At 41.2% G+C, this 24922-nt stretch overlaps 1 protein-coding gene across 1 annotated transcript in view; it reads left to right on the top strand.

Moving 5' to 3' along the window:
- Window positions 1-24433, top strand: part of SLC26A3 (solute carrier family 26 member 3) — a gene marked incomplete at its 5' end in the record, with an annotated part of 28368 nt that extends 3935 nt beyond the window's left edge. Inside the window, 15 exons of the mRNA XM_081243584.1 lie at window positions 22-186; window positions 1812-1964; window positions 2422-2504; window positions 6205-6352; window positions 6463-6576; window positions 6683-6760; window positions 11031-11126; window positions 12122-12228; window positions 13524-13593; window positions 13685-13777; window positions 15312-15407; window positions 19321-19554; window positions 21248-21302; window positions 23946-24088; window positions 24212-24433. Of these exons, the coding sequence (XP_081099710.1) occupies window positions 22-186; window positions 1812-1964; window positions 2422-2504; window positions 6205-6352; window positions 6463-6576; window positions 6683-6760; window positions 11031-11126; window positions 12122-12228; window positions 13524-13593; window positions 13685-13777; window positions 15312-15407; window positions 19321-19554; window positions 21248-21302; window positions 23946-24088; window positions 24212-24310 (1734 nt within the window). The 3' untranslated portion in view covers window positions 24311-24433. The remainder of the gene's footprint in view (window positions 1-21; window positions 187-1811; window positions 1965-2421; window positions 2505-6204; window positions 6353-6462; window positions 6577-6682; window positions 6761-11030; window positions 11127-12121; window positions 12229-13523; window positions 13594-13684; window positions 13778-15311; window positions 15408-19320; window positions 19555-21247; window positions 21303-23945; window positions 24089-24211) is intronic.
- Window positions 24434-24922: the final 489 nt, after the last annotated feature.

The raw sequence follows: 24922 nt of genomic DNA, 5'->3' as shown, positions 1-24922 counted from the left end.
GGCTCTGCTCTCTCTTTGCAGTTGCTCATGGGGGTTCTGCAGCTGGGCTTCGTGGTGATTTATCTGTCCGAATCCTTAATCAGTGGCTTCACCACAGCTGCCGCTGTTCACGTTTTGGTTTCCCAGCTCAAATTTATTCTTCAGCTGACAGTCCCAGCACATGCTGATCCATTTTCAATTTTCAAAGTAAGTATTCCTTTTGCTTAAAAAATATGGAAATACACGAAATTCACTATCATGTTTCCAGAAGAACTTTCCTTTCGTTCCTTTGCTGCAGGACTTACCTATAACTTCCAAGAAATCAACGGGCTGTGAAATGTACTCACATTAAGAAAAAGTGGCAGGGAGAACAATGCTGAAAATCTACCACAGCCACCATATACCACATCAGCTGATGTGAATAACAGAAATTAACTACCACTTCTCTTAGATTTGAGTCTTCAGTATTTTTAAAAAAACATCGATGCCCATTATTAAAAGTTTGTCCCAAGTTATAAAATCTTTCTCAAAATCTTATTTTGAAAGAAATGTGCTGATTGAGGGGAAGTGCTTCCCTATTTCTAAAGAGCAGGTCTTTTTCTTTTAGAATTGAAGTTCTTCTGACTCTTATGCATCCCTGTTTATAAAACAAAAGGAAATTGGCTAATATGTAAATAGAACAGTGGTTCTTTCTTCTCTCCTCTAAAGGATGTTCTGTAGAACAGAGAGTGTTCTTAGTGCCTCTGAATTTATGTATTTTTGTCCTCATTCTTTTTTTCTTTCTGAGGCTAGCTACAGGTTTGTCTCTTTTATCTTTTCAAAAATCCAGCTTTTAGTTCCATCCATCTTTTCTATTGTCTTTTTAGTCTGTGTTTCATGTCTTTCCACTCTGATCCTTGTTATTTCCTTCCTTTTACTGACTTTGGGCTTGTTAGTGATTCTGTCAAGACAGTCTTTGGGAGTCAGAGACAAACTCCCTCCAAATTGGAACCAGCCCTCTCTCACTCCCATCCAGAGCTATTCCAGAAGTGGAGTCTTTTGGGAACCATTTGGGATCCAGTTTGGACCTGCTTGAGCTGTCTGGATCCCACAGATATGGCACCCAACTGGCTTCAAGAATTACACAGCTAGCCAGGAAACTAGTTTCCAAAAGTGACAGAGAGAGTCAACGAAGAAGTATGAGGGGTCTGAACATTAAAAAAAAAAAGCCAGGAATTAAGGGGATACATGCTAAGAAAAACTACCAGAGGTCAAAGGTTATTCCCTGGACAGAGCAGTAGTGTTGATTGTGAAATAAAAAAGATGGCAGGGCTTCCCTGGTGACACAGTGGTTGAGAGTCTGCCTGCTGATGCAGGGGACACAGGATCGTGCCCCGGTCTGGGAAGATCCCACATGCCGCGCAGTGGCTGGGCCCGTGAGCCATGGCAGCTGAGCTTGCATGTCCGGAGCCTGTGCTCTGCAACGGGAGAGGCCACAACAGTGAGAGGCCCGTGTACCGCAAAAAAAAAAAAAAAAAAAAAAGGATGGCAACGAGACCTAAGAGCAGAAGAGACCAGTTATAAAAATGTGAAAAACATTCAAGAAAATTCAACACTAGACGAAGAGCATCCCTAGACCAGTGTGGTGACAATGCTGTGCTGACTTAGCCTTCTCGTATCTCCATGTTGGTCTCTACAATTACTCGTGGCTAACATGAGCAGAACAGGGAATTGCTATCAATCTTTCAGTCGTTTCACGTCTGTTTACTTTTATCTATTTGGAATTAATTAAGTGTTATATCCAAATTACACATTAATGTAGCACTTGGGTGTTTTTTACTTTTATACTTTAGGTACTAATTTCCATATTCTCACAAATAGAGAAGACTAATATTGCAGACCTTGTGACATCCTTGGTTATCCTGTTGGTGGTATTTGTGGTTAAAGAAATAAATCAGCGCTACAAAGCCAAACTTCCAGTGCCCATTCCAATTGAACTCATCATGGTAACTGATCGTCTCAAGACTTTCTTTCATAATTCGTTAGTCTTGTGTTTTTATGTCTAAAGCCCTTCACCGTCTGTAGATCAGGAGGTTTTAGTGGGACCGGCGACCTCTCTGCAGTTTCTGGGTATCATATTTAGTATGGTTTTCTCTTTATTCAGAATTTAATAACTTGCTTTGATGATTTGGGGTTTATTCTTTCCATGTAAGACAAGGATGGGGCAGAGAGCAGACCTCTGAGAATCCTAGTGAGACACCCATTGGAATGGAGCTGTGGTTCTCAGCTTTGGTGGTACATTAGAATTGCCTCGGGACTTTTCAAAAAGTAGCCAAACCTGAGCTTGAGATTCTTATCTAATAAGTCAAGGGGTGGCTTTTGGCAATGGTATTTTTTTTTTTCAAAGCAAGACTCTTTAGTTACATCTTCCATTTCTAACTTGGGCAATTTGCAACTTTGCAGACTGTGATCGCAACAGGTGTGTCCTATGGCTTTGACTTCAAAAACAGGTTTAACGTGGCCGTGGTTGGGGAGATGAAAAGTGGGTAAGTGTCTCTCTTATTATGGCATCTCCAAGCACTAATTAGAGAGTAAGCAGTAGTGACGAACGACTCCAAGTTGAAATGCATGAACCCAGCTCAGAACCCTCCCTGTATCTGGCATCCATCATGCATCCAGGAAGAGGGCTCACTTCTCTCCTTCTAGGAGGGAGTCACAAAGGACACAGGGTCTGCAGTTCTTAACATCAGGAAGTTTCTCTGTGTGGAAGAACTCACAGACCAGAAGAGAAGGGGCTCACATGCAAGAAAAGTGAGACAGTGAAAGTAGAAAAATAGGCAAAGTGAACTTGCTCCTCCCCTTAAAAGGAACCGAGGGAAACCAGATTTCCTTGGCCATAAATTACTATAAACAATATGTAGTGTTTTGTTTGAGGTTACTGGAGCCAAGTTCTGACAGTTCAAAGGAGACACTGAAGGCATACCTGCCACACACTGCTTGAGCAATACAGATGGGCACACTCTGTCCTTTCTCAAGATCAAATTCAAGACAAGCCCAGAGCAACTCTTAGCGCTGCAGAAGGATGGGAGGCGCAGCTTGTACAAGGAATTTGAAAACGTATTCCATTGCATTTATTGGATTGAGGAGGGAGATCCAGTTTTGTGCTCTTTCCTCTCTCTGCCCTCTGGCCATAGCATCAATTTCTTCCAACTTGCTTACCAAGGAAAGGTGGTATTCCTGTAAAAAAAGAAAAAAACAACCCTCCCTCCCTCCCCATGCTTAGGAGTATTTGAGAATTATTCCAGGAATCAGCATTTATATGCATTGCATTGTTGACTTAAAACTAACTAAATTCTATTAAAAGCAAATATATATTTTTAAGCAAAAATTATTTTTATCGTCAGATAAAATTGTGTTACACTTGTAATATTTGGATCACAAATATCACTTTTAAATTGTAGAAATTAGGCTGAAGCTTAAAGACTATTTCTAATGTTTCTCTCTACTCTGCAACTTTCAAGTGATTATGCTTTATTTAAACATCTTGGGAGACACAAACTAGATAGATAAGTAGATACAAAATTAAAGAGGATCTTGCCAGAATGGTTTTGAAATAAAAGGTAAGAACACTGAGTTACAGTCTTAGAGACATTACTTAGTAAATATATTTTAAATGTCAGTGGACCTCCCTCCATAGTGCGTGTGGGTGGGGAAAGGGGTAACTCACATTTATAGGTCATTACACTCTACAGAGAGGCAGTGTAGCCCAGTAAGCAAACTCATGCTTTCTAGAGGCAGAGTGCCTAGGATTTACTTCAGACTCACTTCCTGATCTTGGGCAAATAAACTTTGTGCCTTAACGTCTTTGGCTGTAAAAATGGGGCTAAAAATAGCATAGGTTATTACATAGGTTCTTGTAAGGATTAAGTGAGTTAATATGTGTGATGTCCTGAAGTGCCTGGCCTACTGTAAGTGTTCAAACTGCATTACTGCTGTTCCTAATTTAGCACCTAAATTAGGTACTAGGCACTTTACATGCTTTTTTTTTAAATTAATTGATTGATTTTATTTTTGGCTGTGTTGGGTCTTTGTTGCTGTGCCTGGGCTTTCTCTAGTTGCAGCGAACGGGTGCTACTCTTCTTTGCAGTGCGCGGGCTTCTCATTGCAGTGGCTTCTCTTGTTACGGAGCATGGGCTCTTAGGCACGCAGGCTCCATAGTTGTGGCTTGCGGGCTCTAGAGCGTGGGCTTCAGTAGTTGTGACGCACGGGCTTAGTTGCTCCGCGGCATGTGGGATCTTCCCAGACCAGGGCGCGAACCAGTGTCCCCTGCATTGGCAGGCGGATTCTTAACCACTGTGCCACCAGGGAAGCCCCTACATGCTTTTTACAGTCCCATTTTTTCTGAGTGATAATCGAGTGAGCATTTTCAATTTCTGATGATTGCAAATAGTAGATAACTGGAAGGTAACGATTGCTAATTATTGCTAATCTGTTATTAATGAATATGACACCTTAGAAGTGACTTTGTGAAGCCACATACACTGAATGCAAATAACTTGGCTGAAGGAAAGAGATCATTGAAATAGTAAAGGAAACACAAAGGATATATTCAGATTCCAGAGGGACCCTGTAATAGTAGCTTACAGGTACTTTGTACTTTACAGTGTGTCAACAGTAGTCACATTCATTATTTATTTGACCCTCCCACAAAAATTATGAAGAAAAGAGATCAAGTGTTATTATCATCACTTTACAAATGGGGAACCTGGGTAAGTAGCAGAGCCAGGAAATGAATCAAGTTTTCAGACTGTAAATCTCCATCACACCACTCTGCCTATGGTGATTAGAGGCTAGAAAAAAAGAATAATAGCAGGCTTCTGGTTATTTTGGTATAAAATGCAGATTATAATTGTAGCACTGGTTTTAGATTATATATAATATTCCAAGCTAACTTTCTGATTTATGAAAGCTGCAGAATATGAAATAATAGTACTCCTTCAAAATTAGAGCTAAAAATTTATTAACATTCACAAAACATGAATAGCAATTTAAAAAGAGTTGAATGGACCCAATTAACTTACCTCCAATAAGTTTTAGGTCAGAAACAGATGTTTATAGGAGCTGAGCATTTTAGTAAATTGATGTTGAGTTTGGGATATTTGGACTTTATAATACAATTAGTAAATATTATTTAACTGCTCTAAGTTCATGAGGCACAGGCACAGGAGTATCCTCTGTGACTTGAATGTTTCCCTGACACTATCTCACTTTAAATGGAAACCCGCCCTCCATCAGGGCCACAGTTGGCTCTAGAAGTTCTGTGGAGTGAGGGCCAGAGTCTAACGCCCATCTGTTTGCTAAGGGTTTTCCATGAAAGGTTACCATTATCAGTGAAGGGAAGAATTTCTTGCTTTCCTTCTCTCAGAATTGCGTTTGCTCAAAGAGCCTTCATCCATGGATAGCTATTGGAGGCATAATGGGTGATACTTTGCAACCCAATGTAACAATACAAGTGGGACCTGAGACATTTTGCACAAAGCTTATATTGATCTAAGTGTACACTATAGTGTGGCTATGCTAGCAAAATCATATCAGATTTATCACCATCACTGGACTAGAATTACACTCATATCAAATACAGGCAGCATTGCTTTTCAACAGTAAGATAACAGATTCCAAGGTTTTCAGGGGTGCTAAATTCTTGCTAGTCATACTCCAAAGGCACAACTCAGCCTAGATTGCATTCATTCATTCGCTGACTTGCCCAACAATTACTGACCACCTGACATATGCTGTGAAGGACCATTGTTGGTCCTGGTCATAGAATAATGAACCGGTTACAGTCCCTGCTCTGGGTCTGGATGGAGAGTTGGGGGAGAGAGGGGCAGGGATGGAAACAGGAGGCATCAAGAACTGGGGAAGCATAGAGAATCTTGCCTAACCCTGACCTTGGGGGTGAAGAAAGACTTTCTGGGGGGAAGGATAGGGATGAGGGGAATGGTTCAGGGAGAGGCAACAGCAAGTTAGAAGCTGTCCAGGTGAGAGATGATGGGTGATGAGAAACAAAGAAAGCTTGGTATAGCTGGAGTATAAATTCTGGGAAAATGGTAGTAATTAAGCAAGATGTGGAGGAGGGGTAATTGGGACCTTGCTAAGGAATTTGGACTTCTCCTGAGAACAAATGGATACCGTTGAAGGTTTATAAGCAGGTTGGTGACACTCTGACTTGCTTAATTTCAATTTCAGGTTTCAGGCCCCTATCACACCTAATGTGCAGACTTTCCGAGATACCATTGGAGACTGCTTTGGCATTGCCATTGTTGGCTTTGCAGTGGCCTTCTCTGTGGCCAGCGTCTATTCCCTCAAATATGATTATCCCATTGATGGCAATCAGGTAAGTATAAGCCGACGCTGGGTCTAATTAGGCAACTTTATATACTATTCTGCATGCATAATATCAATGGTGCCGCATCTAAAGAAGATTCTTCCTTGTTCTCCCATCAGGAGTTAATCGCCTTGGGAGTGAGTAACATATTCGGTGGATTGTTCAGAGGATTTGCAGCAAGTACAGCCCTCTCCAGATCAGGGGTCCAGGAGAGTACAGGAGGCAAAACCCAGGTACTGGAGGATCTTTGCTGTGAGAGTCATCCTAGCATGAGTCACTGGGGATGCGGAGCCCGGGGGGAAAGTTGAGTTTGTGATGAGAATGTTCTCATCTTTACAGATTGCTGGCCTTCTCTCTGCTGTCATCGTGCTGATTGTCATCCTAGCCATTGGATTTCTTCTGGAGCCTCTGCAAAAGGTTGCGCTCCTCTCTCGGACTGACACCTCTCTCCTTTGGGTGATGAATCAAGGACGCTGGTTCTTAAACTGAGGAAGCACAAACTAAACTAGGGAAAATGAGTATCTACAAACTCTCAAGTACTCTTCTTAGCCAATACTCTATGGGCCAAAACTATTTCTTTTTCTCCTGGCACTATCTTATGAATGTTAGGAATGCAAATATCCAACAACTCTACCCTTGCAACTCATACTCTGCCTTATCAACTCTCCTCTTCAACCGCTATGTTTGTAGCCCCAGATATAATTAATGTTTACAAAGGAAGGCATCCTGGCACTGCAGCTTCGATATGGATTGACTAAAGTGTTTCTTAAAGGTTGAGGTCATCAGGGCCTCTATCGAATTCAGAGAATGGTGCTATCAGCCACACAACCTCTTCTTAGGAATACGCCCTGCAGCTCCCAGAGTTTGGTTTGACTCCAAGACCAAAGCTGTCAGATTGCTGGATGGGAGCAAACAGCTAGACTTTGACCTTGTACCTTCACCTCATGCTCCTCTGTCCATCTCTCCAGAACTGTAATTTTTGAGGGCGTAGTTTAATGCTTTGTCCACCGTGGCAGCATCCAGGTTACAAAAATAACAGCGGGCCCTAGAAAATACAGGATCTGTAGGAAACCAGATGATGGTCAATACCTTGTTCTTTGTGGTGTTAATTTGACTTTGAGGGAGTACAGGGGGCACTGGCTCTAGTCCTGTAGATGTATTTCTAGCGGCTCTGCTGCTTATTATCTGTGTGTTTTGGGCAGATTACTTAACCTCTCTGAACCTCAAGTTGCCCATTTGTAAAATAGGGAGGGAAATAGTCCCCACCTCACAGAGTTGTTGCAAAAATTGAATGAAATAATGCACGTGAAATATTTAGCCCAGGGTGTGGCACATGATGAACACTTAATAAATAATAGCCTTTTTAAATTTTTTATTTATTTTTGGCTGCGTTGGGTCTTCGTTGCTGTGAAGGGGCTTTCTCTAGTTGTGGTGAGCCGGGGCTATTCTTCATTGTGGTGCGTGGGCTTCTCCTTGCATGGGCTTCTTCTTGTGGTGGCTTCTCTTGTTGTGGAGCACGGGATCTAGGCACGTGGGCTTCAGTAGTTGAGGCATACGGGCTCAGTAGTTGTGGCTCGCAGGCTCTAGAGCACGGGCTCAGTAGTTGTGGCGCACAGGCCTAGTTGCTCCGCAGCATGTGGGATCTTCCCGGACCAATGATCGTACCCGTGTTCCCCTCACTGGCAGGCGGATTCCTATCCACTCTGCCACCAAGGAAGTCCCAATGCTAGTCTTTATTGTAAAGATTATTATTGTTGTTGTTATTCTTATGCTACAAACATTCTATTATACCTCTGACTACAAAGGACATAGAGATAGGACACAGCCCACCAAAGTCTGTTGGTTGTTATCTAGGCCTTTTTCCTTATTTGTTGGTAGCTGGAACATGAGTTTTGTCCAAGGTTTCTGGAGTCCCAGTGCAGTTATCCCGAATGTAGCCAAGCAGTGCACAGTACTCGTTGCTAAAATTATGCATTCTTCCTATGCTAACCTACTGATTTCCAGAGGAATGGCATAAAATGGGTCAAAAAGTCACCACCAAAGAAATAAAGTATATAAGAATGTATATCTCAATAAAAATAAATGGACACACAGCTCCCCGACATAGAGAATTCTGCCCTGTGTGCTTCCTCCCATGTGCATCCCTGGGATCTACCTCACCCACTTCAATTGGGAGAAACTAAAAAAGCAATTGCCATTTAAAATCCTTTCTCGGGCTTCCCTGGTGGCATAGTGGTTAAGAATCCGCCTGCTAATGCAGGGGACACGGGTTCGAGCCCTGGTCCGGGAAGATCCCACATGCCGCGGAGCAACTAAGCCCGTGAGCCACAGCTACTGAGCCTGCGCGTCTGGAGCCTGTGCTCCGCAGCAAGAGAGGCCGCGACAGTGAGAGGCCCACGCACCGCGATGATGAGTGGCCCCCGCTCGCCGCAACTAGGGAAAGCCCACGCACAGAAACGAAGACCCAACACAGCCAAAAATCAATAAATAAACAAATGTGGGGTTTAAAAAAAAGAATATTATTTAAAAAATAAAAAAATAAAATCCTATCTCTTTCGTGAATAAACCACACCAATGACGCTGTCCAGGATGCTAATCAAAGGCCCTACTTTGTAAAGGAACCATGTGACAATTCCTTCTTAGACCATTGTGTCTGTAATGTTTTTCTTTCATCTGAATAACCGGTCTACTTCTTTTTATCATATAAGGACAAAATAACCCTTCATGATAGCTAAGAATGAACGTTCCTTGAGCGCTTACTAAGCATCAGCAGAGTTCTAAGCATTTTGTTTACAATTAATCCTTTATATCAATTACAGTATGGATACCCGGTTCCTGGTAAAATGATTCCCCTTTTCCTGTCTATGGCTTCTCAGGGCTCTGTAATCTTTACTTTTCTTTAAAGGGCTCTATTGTGTATGTATTTCACTGAAAATTGTTTCAATTTTTTTTTTAATTTTTAAAAAAATTTAAGTTGAAGTATAGTTAATTTATAACGTTGTATTAGTTTCAAGTGTACAGCAAAGTGATTCAGTTATACATATATATGTTGTTTACCCATTTTCAAGTTTTTCCATGGAATACTGACCAGGTGGTAAATAACGCCTAATGAAAAGAAAAAAAATGTCTCTTCTGCAGGTGGTACATGTTGTATAGTAAAGTCCCCCAAAGCAGCAGGCTTATTGTACAGAGTACTGTGACCCTTTCACACAGCTACCATGGCAGGGGGGCAGGGCATCTACATAGCTACACTACAATACCAAAACCAGTACATTGACATCAGTACAGTACTGTTAACCACATTACAGACTTTATCCAGTTTCCCCCATTTTTTAACTGGTGTGCATTTGTGTGTAATTTCCTTTTTAAAGTCACTTAAGACAATATTGAGTCTTCTAAACAACCACCTCTATTCTCACACTGAGTAAATGAGCTAGTCAGGCATTAAAGTATAAACATAACTTGTGAAAATAAAAAATGTCTAGATCAGTTAAACTATATTTGAGATAGGAAAACACAAACTGTGTTTGGTTTTTCTTTGTACATTTCTTTTATGGTGTGAAAGTAGTCAGGCTACAAATTCCATAGTCCATTCAGAACCGAACAGCTGAATTGGGGGCAGGGGTTGGGGGCCTGTTCCTACCATTGTGTTAAAACCCAAATAAGGAAGAGAGCGTGCCATTCGGCATTTTTCACCTTAATTATCATAATTCCTGCAAGACAAAGTATCTCATTTCGGCATGCCACGAAACAAAAACTTGAGCTTAGCTGACCACCCAGACCCCTCTCCGTGACTCTGCTGTTCAGCGGTATCACCATCAGGCTTCTTAAAGGAGGCTGTGTTCCTGCCTCTTCCACACATCAGTTCACCCACTCATTCGCTGAATCATTATGAAGCCCCTCCCACGTGCATTTAGCACAGTAGGTTCTGGGGATCTAGCAGGGAACAAGACAGATAAGTTTCACACTGTCCCAGAGAGTCGGCGTCAAATCTTTGCGAACCTCTCTGTGATCTTCGGCTTCCTCTTACTACATGACATGATTACTGATCATCATCCAAGGTTTGAATTCTGATTCCAAGACCCCAAGCTCCCCAAGTCTCTTTTTTTTTTTTTTTTTAAGATTTTTTTGATGTGGACCATTTTTAAAGTCTTTATTGAATTCGTTACAATATTGCTTATGTTTTATGTTTCGGATTTTTGGCCGCGAGGCATGATCTTATCTCCCCGACCAGGGATGGAACCCGCACCCCCTGCATTGGAAGGCAAAGTCTGAACCACTGGACCACCAGGGAAGTCCCCCCAAGTTTTTTTTTAAACAAAGAGCAACCCCCTCTCCCGACCTACAGTAAATAGACATACACTAGACCATCTCTGCTTGGGAAGAATTTCTTTGGGTCATAGGTCTTCAGATCTGCCTTTCTCTGACCCAAGGAACAGGCGAGTAAATGCTATCAGGTCATCTATGGCATGTCCCTGTCACTGTGGTGGGGACAAAATCATGGCTGGGGACAGCTCACAGTCCCGGCTCTGGTGTATCGTGCATGGCATTGCACACCAGAAAAGGGTGTATCCTTTGATAGGCCTTGAGGCCCTTGAAAGGACTCACTTATTTACAACCTTCACCTTTGCTTCTCTATGGTTATTGGATTATCTCAAAGTACATCTGCTTTTTATGTTTTTCACAGTCTGTCCTGGCAGCTTTAGCGCTTGGAAACTTGAAAGGAATGCTGATGCAGTTCACAGAAATACGAAGATTGTGGCGAAAGGATAAGTATGATTGTGTAAGTAGAGGCGATGGTATTTGAAAGAGAGGAATCAGAATGACATTTTAAGGCTGATGTAAAATACATATTTAGATTGTAAACAAAGTGAAATTTTGTTTCTATCTGTCTGTTCAAATAACCTGAGTTTGGTTTTTTTGCTATCTTGAAACTACATACTCTAATGATTATTCTCTGAGATTTTAATGTAAAAGGATGAGCTACTTACAAGTAGGAAATGGTCCATGAAACACAAGGGGAGAACTTCTTAGATCTGTTGTAAAAATTCTTGCAGTCACCTCTAACACCACAGAAACTCTCTGAATCTTAGGGTATGCATTGCTTCTGTTCTTCATTACATCATATGTTAGTTTCCAGAGAATCTGTGAAGAAAAATTCTGAACATTCCTTTTGGAAACACTTTATAAAGGCTCCCCTCACTCTCAGCATGCCTTGCAATGAGAGGCCCGCGTCCCTAATGATATCAGGGTCAAAGTCTGTGGTATAAAAAGGCTTGTTAACATAGCTCATGGTACTTAACAAGCATAAAGTAATAAACCACACTTGGTTTAGTTTTGCTGCTGATAGATCAGTGTTAGGGATTTTAACACTTTTTTGGCATGCTAGGAGTCTGGTAGAGACAGTAGCCTTTAATTAAATCAGAGGACCAAAAGTAAGAGATTAGTCCAGGCTCTACCAATTAATTTGCTGATTTTGACAAACAGCAGCTGGTTCTGGAATTTTCGCTGTGACAGATTCGATCATTTCCTTAACTGGCTCAGGGATGGGATTAGAAATGGATACACTCCCTTTTGGATTTTTGAAACGATTTGCTTGTGTTTCTGCAGCTCAGAACCCGAGCCAGCAGAAATGACCTCAAGGCAGGTCCCATCTGCTGTGCACTCCCAACTTCTGCTTTGGACCCTAGAAGTTCATGCTTTCTTATAGCTCTGGACCTAGGACACTGTACTTAAATGAGAGTAAACGGTAGTGTATGTGTTGCGTTCTTTTGACAGCTAATTTGGGTTATGACCTTCATCTTTGCCGTCGTCCTGGGCCTCGGTCTAGGCCTGGCTGCTAGTGTGGCGTTTCAGCTCCTGACTATCGTCTTCAGGACCCAGTTGTAAGTGCCCACTGTGGTCTGCGTCCTTGCAGACTTTGACCTGCCCAGGTCGGAGGAGAAAAAACCTGTTACTTGTTAAGGGAAAAGCAGTTTAGTTATAGGTATGCAAATCTATCAAGATTGGCTAAGCCTGGGATTTCCCTGGTGGTCCAGTGGTTAAGACTCCGCGTTTCCACTGCAGGGGGTGAGGGTTTATCCCTGGTGGGTACTAAGATCCCACATGCTGTGCGGTGTAGCCAAAAAAAAAAAAAAGGAACAGAAGATTGGCCAATCTGTTCTGCCTCACCCCAAGGCCTGAAGGTGAAAGAATGGCCCCACCTTAGAGCATCAGCCAGATCTCACCAGTTATTGGTCTGCTCCCTGCTTTGACACCAATTCAAAGAAATCATAAATCTCTGAGTCTGTTTGCCCTGCTGTAAACTGGTGGTAATTCTATTTTGAGCAGGTTTACTGTCTTTGTGTCAGACTTGTTAAACATGGGAAAGTGTTTCTGAGAAGATTCTGAGATTCTCCGTGTCTGGGGGAGTGTTGTTGTTCCTCTGGATGGGTTGTTAGATTGGACTCCCACCTGAAAATCAAGGAGCTGGATTAGAGAACTTCTCAAAGGCCCCTCTCATCCCAAAATGCCACAAAAGCTACTTAGAATTCTTGATTTTTAACAGAATTCCAAACAGAATTCCAGTCCAAATATCTTTGGATTCTTAAATCTCTGCCATGTAATGTCACCACCGTGTGGTCACTCAGCCTATGTTGGATTACATGGCATAACAGAGAGGTAAGGCTTCTTGGGATCTAAGGTGCTCTAGAACAGAAGGTGTTATCATAGTTAAGGTTGATCCTGGACTGACGGAACACATTCACATTGAAATGTTCCTGCACTTGTTTATTCACTTATATTTTCATTCATTTCTTGGGGACCCATCAAGCACAGAGACAAACTGAGTGGTCATAGGCAAATCATAGTACTTCTCCATGTCCTCACCTATACAATAAGGTGACTGTATCTGCCTTATTTCACCCACTAACTGATATTCAGAATCAAAATGGCAAAGCATATGGAAGTGCTTTGTAAACTGGATGTGGTAAGTGGGAGGAGAGGCACGGTTCCAGGAGCTGTGGGAGGGTCAGTCAAAGAAGGTGTTTGCCCTCCAGGGCATGATGGCGTGAGGATTCCCCAACCTTTAAAATTTGAAAAAGCGAGCCTGCTTTGGGATGCTGGGAAAACATCGATGTTAGCCTCATAGGCCTAACATATATGCATGAATGATTCACTTGGTGTCGATTTTTCCCTACAGTCCCAAATGCAGCACGCTGGCTAATGTTGGAAGGAGCAACATCTATAAGAATAGAAAAGATTACTCTGAAGTAAGGAAAACTCATTTTTCTCTTTGATTTGCTAAATGATATTAATATAAATCTAATGGGCACCATCTACTATGACTTCTCTGCCTTACAGATGTATGAACCAGACGGTGTGAAGATTTTCAGATGTCCATCTCCTATTTACTTTGCAAACATTAGTTTCTTTAAGCAGAAACTTATCGATGCTGTAAGGTTTGGGGTTATTAATTTTTTTTAATTCCACTGAATATCTAGGAAAGAAATGCTTGTTCTGTAACAGGAGTGTCATTCATTTCTCATATGTTGAGGCTGGGTTGTGTTTGTGTTTTTTTATCCTGTGTCCCAGGGCAGGTGGAACTACATTATAAGGAGTCCATTAATATGTTGGGAAATGAGACTTTTTTTTTTTTTTTTTGCGGTACGCAGGCCTCTCACTGTTGTGGCCTCTGCCGTTGTGGAGCACAGGCTCCGGACGCGCAGGCTCTGCGGCCATGGCTCACGGGCCCAGCCGCTCCGCGGCATGTGGGATCTTCCCGGACTGGGGCACGAACCCACATCCCCTGCATCAGCAGGAGGACTCTCAACCACTGCACCACCAGGGAAGCCTGAGACTTTTTGTATAAGGTCCAATATAGAGACCCTTTTTATTAAATTCTGCTGTAAAGTAAAAAGATTTACTGCAAGATTTTGGGCTGCTGGTTTTTAATAGATGGTCTCCTACAGATTTTCTTTGGGAATCAACTTCAGAAACAACACGAGTCCTTAATATTTGACCGCATCTTGAAGAGATTCAGGATAGCAAATGAATACTTATAAGTGAAATGAATAAATATAATATAAATGAATATTTAACACTAAATAACAACTAGTGTCTCTGGTGGACTGGAGAGAAGCTGACAAAGAAGCAGACTTTAAGGTTAAGAAACAAAAGCTCAGCACTCACTCTTTCACATGCCTTCTGGTCCACTCTATACCTTGCATAGAGCTTCTGCCACTATTTTTAGTCATTTGTTATGCATCAAGTATCTTTCTACTCAACAATTTTTTTTTTTTTACAAAAATGGGATCATACTGTCTATCTGGCTTTAGATACTGTCCTTTTCACTTATCTTTCCATCTCACTACATTTTTTTGTCAATGATTTTTTTATTACATAATTTGATCCTCCTTACTTATTACTCTGGAGCTAAATATTACCACAATAAGAACACATTTCTTTTGAAAAGGGGAAAAATGAATGTTACCCTCAGATCTAATACTAAAAGTATAAAATAAGATATATAACAGTAGATATTATAAAATATAATCATATAAATCTTAATAGAATAAAAAGTATCTAGAAGCAGGATACTAATTAGATGCCACTCATATTCAACAAATAGAAAAAATAAAATAAAATAAAATTCCCTAAGGGTTGTGTGGGCCAAAAACAAAAACAAAAACTTCAAATAGAATTTAGACCCATTAATGGATACTTTAGGGATAAAACCTGGATGGTACAGAGGTTTTTGAATGTTAACTGCATAGAGGCTGAGCAGACCATAGGTCTGATACAATGCTCTCAGTGATGATGTTTGGACCACTTGTAAATTTTATTTTGAATATCTGCTTTATGTGCCCCAATCCCTCAACCCATCCCACTTAATTATGCTATATAAGTAGAATTATGCTATTAACTAGAATTATGCTATATACGTAGCAGAATACTCAGCATTCTTGTAACACAGCAATGGGCTTTTCAGGTTGGCTTTAGTCCGCTTCGAGTTCTTCGTAAGCGCAACAAAGCTTTGAAGAAAATCCGAAAACTGCAGAAGAAAGGCCTGTTGCAAATGACACTGGTAAGCTTCTTGCCCACATTTCTGCATACTATACCTAAAAGCTTAGTAAAATGTAGTTCAAGAGGTTGGTTCCATTCCTTTAAATGAAATGCCGGATAAACAAGGTACTTTGTGTGTCAATTAGTGTCATGTTTTTAAGGGTCTCCTTAAAATTGTATTCTCCTAAGAAAATTTTTATTCTCCAAATAAAACAGTTTACAGTCCTATCACTTGACCCAACTATGAATCTATGCTTCAGAAATTCCCTACTTATCCTCGACATACAGTGTTTTGTTTAACATCTTTAGTGGAGTATATTTGCTTTACAATGGTGTGTAAGTTGTTGCTTTTTTTTCTTTTTTTTTTTTGGCGGTACGCGGGCCTCTCACTGTTGTGGCCTCTCCCGCCGCGGAGCACAGGCTCCGGACGCACAGGCTCAGCAGCCATGGCTCACGGGCCCAGCCGCTCCGCGGCATGTGGGATCCTCCCCAACCGGGACACGAACCCGCGTCCCCTGCATCAGCAGGCAGACTCCCAACCACTGCGCCACCAGGGAAGCCCCAGTTGTTGCTTTATAACAAAGTGAATCAGCTATACGTATACATATATCCCCATATGCCTTTCCCTCTTATGTCTCCATCCCACCCTCCCTATCCCCCCACCCTCCCTATCCGCCCCCCCACCCCTGCCTAGGTGGACACAAAGCACCAAGCTGATCTCCCTGTGCTATAGGGCTGCTTCCCACTAGCTATCTATTTTACACTTGGTAGTGTATATATGTCCATGCCACTCTCTCACTTCTTCCCAGTTTACCCTTCCCCTTCCCCGTGTCCTCAAGTCCATTCTCTATGTCTGCATCTTTTTTTTTTTTTTTTTTTTGTTTTTTTTTTTTTGTTGTGGTACGCGGGCCTCTCACTGCTATGGCCTCTCCCGTTGCTGAGCACAGTCTCCGGACGCGCAGGCTCAGCGGCCATGGCTCACGGGTCCAGCCGCTCTGCGGCATGTGGGATCTTCCCGGACTGGAGCACGAACCCGTGTCCCCTGCATCGGCAGGCGGCCTCTCAACCACTGCGCCACCAGGGAAGCCTATGTCTGCATCTTTATTCCTGTCCTGCCCCTAGGTTCTTCAGGACCATTTATTTTTTTTTAGATTCCATATATATGTGTTAGCATACGGTATTTGTTTTTCTCTTTCTGACTTATTTCACTCTGTATGACAGTCTCTAGGTCCATCCACCTCACTACAAATAACTCAATTTCCTTTCTTTTTATGGCTGAATAATATTCCATTGTATATATGTGTCACATCTTCTTTAACCATTCATCTGTCGATGGGACACTTAGGTTGTTTCCATGTCCTGGCTATTGTAAATAGAGCTGCCATGAACATTGTGGTACATGACTCTTTTTGAATTATGGTTTTCTTAGGGTATATGCCCACTAGTGGGATTGCTGGGTCGTATGGTAGGTCTATTTTTAGTTTTTTAAGGAACCTCCATACTGTTCTCCATAGTGGCTGTATCAATTTACATTCTCACCAACAGTGCAAGAGGGTTCCCTTTTCTCCACACCCTCTCCACCATTTATTGTTTGTAGATTTTTTGATGTTGGCCATTCTGACCAGTGTGAGGTGATACCTCATTGTAGTTTTTTTTTTTCTCATTGTAGTTTTGATTTGCATTTCTCTAATGATTAGTGATGTTGAGCATCCTTTCATGTGTTTGTTGGCAATCTGTATACCTTCTTTGGAGAAATGTCTATTTAGGTCTTCTGCCCATTTTTGGATTGGGTTGTTGGTTTTTTTGATATTGAGCTGCATGAGCTGCTTGTATATTTTGGAGATTAATAATCCTTTGTCAGTTGCTTCATTTGCAAATATTTTCTCCCATTCTGAGGGTTGTCTTGTGGTCTTGTTTATGGTTTCCTTTGCTGTGCAAAAGCTTTTAAGTTTCATTAGGTCCCATTTGTTTATTTTTGTTTTTATTTCCATTTCTCTAGGAGGTGGATCAAAATGGATCTTGCTGTGATTTATGTCGTAGAGTGTTCTGCCTATGTTTTCCTCTAAGAGTTTTATAGTGTCTGGCCTTACATTTAAGTCTTTAATCCATTTTGAGTTTATTTTTGTGTATGGTGTTAGGGAGTGTTCTAATTTCATTCCTTTACACATAGCTGTCCAGTTTTCCCAGCACCATTTATTGAAGAGGCTGTGTTTTCTCCATTGTATATCCTTGCCTCCTTTATCAAAGATAAGGTGACCATATGTGCATGGGTTTATCTCTGGGCTTTCTATGCTGTTCCATTGATCTATATTTCTGTTTGTGCCAGTACCATACTGTCTTTTTTTTTCCTTTCTTTTCTTTTCTTTATTTTTGGCTGTGTTGGGTCTTCATTGCTGCGTGCGGGCTTTTCTCCAGCTGCGGCAAGCAGGGGCTACTCTTTGTTGCAGCGTGCGGGCTTCCCATTGTGGTGGCTTCTCTTGTCGTGGAGCAAAGGCTCTAGGCACGCAGGCTTCAGTCGTTGCAGCATGCGGGCTTAGTTGCTCTGTGGCATGTGGGATCTTCCCGGACCAGGGCTCGAACCATGTCCCCTGCATTGGTAGGCAGATTCTTAACCACTGTGCTACCAGGGAAGCCCAAAGTTTATGTTTTGGTCTTGGCGGTATAGCACAAAGGACCGGGACTCTGCCTTAGGTTTCCTTGGTTTCCTTAAGGTCCTAATTCTTACTTCAGCCCAGTAGAGGCTCTAAAAGTGTTTATTGATGATAGTAGTGATATTAATGATTGCTAAATTGATCAACAGCACAAGCTATACTGTCTTGATTACTGTAGCTTTGTAGTATAGTCTGAAGTCAGAGAGTCTGATTCCTCCAGCTCTGTTTTTCTTTCTCAAGATTGCTTTGGCTATTTGGGGTCTTTTGTGTTTCCATACAAATTGTGCAATTTTTTGTTCTAGTTCTGTGAAAAATGCCATTGGTAGTTTGATAGGGATTGCACTGAATCTGTAAATTGCTTTGGGTAGTATAGTTATTTTCACAATGTTGATTCTTCCAATCCAAGAACATGGTATATCTGTCCATCTGTTTGTGTCATCTTTAATTTCTTTCATCAGTATCTTATAGTTTTCTGCATACAGGTCTTTTGTCTCTTAGGTAGGTTTATTCCTGGGTATTTTATTCTTTTTGTTGCAATGGTAAATGGGAATGTTTCCTTAATTTCTCTTTCAGATTTTTCATCATTAGTGTGTAGGAATGCAAGAGATTTATGTGCATTAATTTTGTATCCTGCAACTTTACCAAATTCATTGATTAGCTCTAGTAGTTTTCTGGTAGCATCTTTAGGATTCTTTATGTATAGTATCATGTCATCTGCAAACAGTGACAGTTTTACTTCTTCTTTTCCAATTTGGATTCCTTTTATTTCTTTTTCTTCTCTGATTGCTCTGGGTAAAACTTCCAAAAGTATGCTGAATAAGCATGGTGAGAGTGGGTAACCTTGTCTTGTTCCTGATCTTAGTGGAAATGGTTTCAGTTTTTCACCATTCAGAATGATGTTGGCTGTGGGTTTGTCATATATGGCCTTTATTATGTTGAGGTAAGTTCCCTCTATGCCTACTTTCTGGAGGGTTTTTATTATAAATCAGTGTTGAATTTTGTCCAAAGCTTTTTCTGCATCTATTGAGATAATCATATGCTTTTTCTCCTTCAATTTGTTAATATTTGTTAATATCCTTCCATTCCTGGGATAAACCCCACTTAATCACAGTGTATGATCTTTTTAATGTGCTGTTAGATTCTGTTTGCTAGTATTTTGTTGAGGATTTTTGCATCTATGTTCATCAGCGACATTGGCCTGTAGTTTTCTTTTTTTGTGACATCTTTGCCTACAGTGTTTTTCTTGGTCACAGTTCTTACGCACATTAGTATCCTCTCTTGCAGAAAGGATATATATGTACTGTTGATGGCTTTAAAGATTCTGACGAAGAGCTGGACAATGATAATATAGAAGAACTGGATCAGCCCATCAATACCACAGACCTGCCCTTCCAGATAGACTGGAACGCTGATCTTCCTCTCAACATCGTGGTCCCTAAAATCAGCCTCCACAGCCTCATTCTTGACTTTTCAGCAGTGTCATTTCTTGACATTTCTTCAATGAGGGGTCTCAAAATGGTAATTTCTTTTTTCTGAATGGAAACAGCTAATCAGTCACTAAAGGTAAAAAAAGGTGTATTTGTGGAAGGATGCTCCTTTATATAACACATGCTTAAGTAGAAGTAAATTTTAATCTTAGAATATTTCATGGAGGGCGTGCAGGTGGGGCGTGTTCAGAGAACTCTTTAAAAGTGCACTTCCCATGAGACTGCATATAATTTCTAATGTATGCTTATAGGCAACAATGCTCATAATCCTATTAAATTTCAATTCTGCAGTGCCTTCACATCCTTGTGGGTGTTGTATCTAAATTGTCCTGAAATAGAGGAGGTCTTGGGAAAAAGTGGAATAGTGGGCCTTTTGTTTTTATCCTCATCTGTCATAAGGCAGCGAGATTTCACTTGACTATATAACAATGTGTGGTTTTTTTAAAGTAGATATGCAAAAGAATAAATGTCACATGTGATTTTAAAACAGAACTTGTAACAATCAGGTTGCAGGCTGTTTTCTTTGCACAGTTTCGTCAGCATTTCTAAAATAATGAGTTTCTAACAGAAATGCAGAAACAGATATCAAGAGAATTTAAGAATTCCAAGTCCCCCTCTTTTGCTTGTTTTTTTTTTAATAGAAATATGCCTACATTAAAACTGACCTAAGATCTATTAAGTATAGGTGAACTGGATACAAAATTCAAAAATAGGATCAATTTTATTTCCTTCAAACTTATCTTTAAAAGAAAATCTAAACATCACATAACTTTTGAGACTGCTTGCCTCTTCTTTTTCTTTGTTTCTGTCCGTTTATTTTAGCTTTGGAGGAGAAAATACACAAAAAGTTTATGGGTTTTTTTCTTGTTGTTGTTGTTGTTGTTTTTGCGGTACGCGGGCCTCTCACTGTTGTGGCCTCTCCCGTTGCGGAGCACAGCCTCCGGACACACAGGCTCAGCGGCCATGGCTCACAGGCCCAGCCACTCCGCGGCATGTGGGATCTTCCCGGACCGGGGCACGAACCCGTGTCCCCTGCATCAGCAGGCGGACTCTCAACCACTGCGCCACCAGGGAAGCCCAAATTTTATGTTTTGATCTTGGCAGTATAGCACAAAGGACAGGGACTCTGCCTTAGGTTTCCTTGGTTTCCTTAAGGTCCTAATTCTTACTTCAGCCCAGTAGAGGCTCTAAAAGTGTTTACTGATGATAATAGTGATATTAATGATCGCTAAATTGATCAACAGTACAAGCTACTTTTCTTAACCTTATATGACCTTTCTTATATCACTACTGTCCTTTGTTCTTAGCCCAGAGACCAAGAAAACGGATAAAGATTCATTGGTGCTAGATACCTCCAGGCACTGTGGACAGGAATAAAGAACAATGTGTATGGGTCATGGGGGTTTTTAACTTTTATATAGATGAAAGCTCTAAGTCAAGATCATCCCATAGAAGAAACTTTTAAAATTAAGTCAGAGTTCATCTTGTGAGTCAAGGCAGAACATTTTCCCATCATCCTTCCTTAGAGTTCTTTCCTTTGGATTTCTTTCTTTCTGTCATAGAGCCTTGTTATTAACTTTAGTATCTCTATACTATTGTCTCTTTTCAAAATGTAAAAGGCTCTGAAAGCAACATATCAACCTAAGACACAATTATGATAGTTTTCTTTATGATTCTGACAAGTGAAACTGTTCCCTAAGGAAGATCTACTTTCTTTTTAACAGATCTTGCAAGAATTTATCAGGATTCAGGTAGATGTGTATATTGTTGGAACTGATGGTAAGTTTTTTTGTTTTTATATTCTGACAATTTCTTCACTGCTCTCAATCTAGACAGCTTCTCCAAAGAACAGGCACTTTTTATGATCACCAAGAAGGAAATCTAATTTGTAGATTTCCAATAGAAATCTCTAGGGAAACAGCATACTTATATTTGAGTTGTGTCAATATGTAATTAACTTTACAATTTGAATCCTAGTTTAACAGGCAGCAAAGGAGTGAATACGTAACCACTGTTTACCCTAAACTTCCTAGAAAAGTAGGCTTGTTTTCTCTTTTCCTCACCTCCCTTGATCCATCGGCCCATAATTACCTGGTTTCTGCTTCACCTCACTGATGAGGTTGCCCTTGCCAAGGTCATCAGTGATGTCCAGGTTGTCAAGATCAACCACCCCCAGCCCAGCCTCATTCTCTTGCAGCTTACTTTAGCATTGAGCCCTTTCTTTAGCCTCTGCCTCCCTGACTTCTGCAAGACCATTCTTCCGAGTCCTCTCCCACCACTCTCAGAGCTCCACAGTGTCTGACACTGGTTCCTCTCCACGCCGCAGTCGGTCTTCCCCAAGGTTCAAACCTAAACCCTATGGTTCTAATTCTATCAACTCTTTCTAAGTCAATCTCTTAGCATGCTTATGACTGCAAGTATGTCTACAGGTTAATGAATCCGCTAACTACACCTTCAGCCCAGACCTTTCTTCTGAGCTGCAGACCCACGTATTCAACCATCTGGATGTCCTCCAAGTACCTAAGATACATGTATTCAGAACTAAATATATTACCTTCCCTCCCAAAACTACTCCTCCTCCTTTTCTATCTTGATCACGGCATCACCACATACCCACCCAGTTGCCTAAAGTAGAAACCTTGGAGCCGTCTTTAATTTCTCCTCCCCATCCCTCTATATTCAGTGAGTCACCATAAATATTCCCTAGTGAATCACTCTTCCTCTCCATTTCTACAGCCTTAATCCAGATCCTTATCATTTCTCATCTAAGTCCTCTGCAAGAATTAATCAGTGTCCTTGTTCATACCTAGAATATTCTCCCATCCCATTTTCTGACTCATCCCATTAACCTTTCTCAAGAAACTTATAGTCTAGTGGGAAAGCCCGATAATAAACAAATAAAAAGATATTTCAGGTAATGATAAGCACTGTGAAGAAAAGAGCAGGGTTAAGAGGCATACAGCCACAGGGGTAGTGCTATATTAGACAGGTGATCAAGGATGTCCGGTAATGTGGCATTTGAGCAGCGACTGGAATGAAGTGAGGGAGTCAACCTTGACAGTATCTTGGGGGAAAGCATTTTAGGGAGGGGGAGGACAAGTGAAATTGAGGGAGGCATAAAATTGGCATCTTTAATTTTTTGCTCTCTACTGGCTCCTATCCACAAAATCTACAGATATACTCTAGTTTCAAGGCTTCCTTATAATTAAAAATATTCTCTTAATCTCAGTAACCCTTGAATCTCTTAAACAATGTTATTCTTTCTCCATCATCCCAGGTTTTTTAAAATTGTCCTTTCCTGCTGCCTCTGCTGCCTGGCATCCCTCTTGGTCCTTAACTAAGATCATCACCTTCCCTCTCACTGCACACCACCACCCACCTGCATCCTGGGTTCTGGCAACCACAATGCCCTCCTCTCTCCCTCTCCCTCAGACACTGCTACGTCTTGTCGATACTGAACGTTTGCCTGTGAACAGACTTTCCCACCTCCACCCTTTCCTACCTTCTCTTCATCCTTCTTTCTCCAGATCCTAGGCATTCTTTTAAACGGTATCTGCTTCATCAAGTTTTCCCAGAATCCTGCCAAGAGGAAACAACCTTTACCCTTCTTTCTCTGAATTTCCATAGCATATGATCTGTGCCTCTCTTATTCATTCTTCAAAAACGTGAGGACCTACCTTGTGCTAGGCATTATTTAAGACCCCAAAAAAAACATTAAAGGAAAAAATCAGATTGCTTCCTGCCTTTATGATTCTACAACAATTTCCCTTGCATTAAGACAGTATATACATGCTCTACCTTCACTCCAGGACAAGATTCATGTCTAACTTAGGTTTTGATCCTTCATATTACCCAGCCAGAGCTTTGCATATAGTAGACATGATGTAATATTTGGTTATCTGTGCAAACAATGGTTAGTGCCTACAAGAATAGAATTCCTCAAAGATGACTGGAGAGGTAATGTACGGTGCCAAGGAAGATGTTTTCTGATAGTACCCAGCAGCTTTGGGAAAATGGACTAAAGCAAGTAACTAGTAAATCCAGAACCATGGCACTGGTCCATGAGTATATATGTTCTATTTTGGCAGAATCTCAGCTTTTAGTAATAAGCTACATTTGATGCTCCAGTCATTAACGAGGGAGATTAACTCACAAGGCTCCTGCCTAAAAGTTTTTCTCATTTGAACCTTTTCCTTCTTTGTTTTTACATGAACACATTATATGTGTAATTTTCTTAGAAAGGTGTCCTTTAGTTCCAGAAGACATTGTACTAATGGTACACTGGTATCGTACCACTGCAACCCCCAAACACTTAACCAAACATCAGTGAAATGCACATTTGCAAATGTAAGTTCAAATCCCCAACCTCAAGGAGAAACCCATAGCCAAACAATTACTTCTTCCTGTTTTTCCTCTCTTCAGATGACTTCATTGAGAAGCTTGCACGGTGTGAATTTTTTGATGAGGAAGTCAAGGACTCAATATTCTTCTTAACAATCCATGATGCTGTTTTGCATATTTTGATGAAGAAAGATTACAGTACTTTGAAGTTTAATCCCAGTCAGGTACCAGTTTTTTGGCGACTTTCACATTTGTATAACCAACCATCTGTGCTTCTTAAATTTCCCTTTATTTTTCAACATTAAAAAAATATATTCCTAATCCATAATTCCATCCTGGTTTTTCAGGAAAAAGAAGCAAAATTTGATTTCACCATAAACACAAATGGAGCATTACGTAATCGGGAATGTCAGGTAAGACTCTTCAGCAGGTTTACCTGTATCTAGATATTAGGACAAAAAACTTTTAAAAATAGTGAGGCCTCTTCCAGCACACTGCAGAAAGTCCAGCACCTGTTTGAGCCTCTGTGCCTCATCCCTACAAAATTGAAGCAATAACAAAAAAAAAAAAAAAGAAAGGGCTTCCCTGGTGGCACAGTGGTTGAGAGTCTGCCTGCCGATGCAGGGGACACGGGTTCGTGCCCCGGTCCGGGAAGATCCCTCATGCCACGGAGCAGCTGCACCCGTGAGCCATGGCCGCTGAGCCTGCACGTCCGGAGCCTGTGCTCCGCAACGGGAGAGGCCACAACAGTGAGAGCCCCGCGTACCGCAAAAAAAAAAAAAAAAAGAAAGAAAACTGAAGCAACGTCAATCTCATAGGGACTTGGGGGGGAAATAAGCTCAGACCAGTACAAAAAAAGGATGGAAAATAGTGATACTCGATCTTGTAGCGCAATATTGAGCAGAGAGAGAGAGAACGTTTTATGTTTTCAAAGTACTTACAACAAAGATCTTATTCTGGTCTTGTCAGTCCATGAGGCAGGGAAGGAATTACTGTTTCCATCTACAGATGAATTCGTGATGGAGCGGAGAAGCTAATGTACACCTCCTGACCCCCAG

Source organism: Mesoplodon bidens, assembly GCF_964165515.1.
Source record: "Mesoplodon bidens genome assembly, chromosome: 9".
Taxonomy (NCBI): domain Eukaryota; kingdom Metazoa; phylum Chordata; class Mammalia; order Artiodactyla; family Ziphiidae; genus Mesoplodon; species Mesoplodon bidens.
Note: the sequence above shows the minus strand (reverse complement) of the source record. Positions and strands in the feature narration are given on the sequence as shown.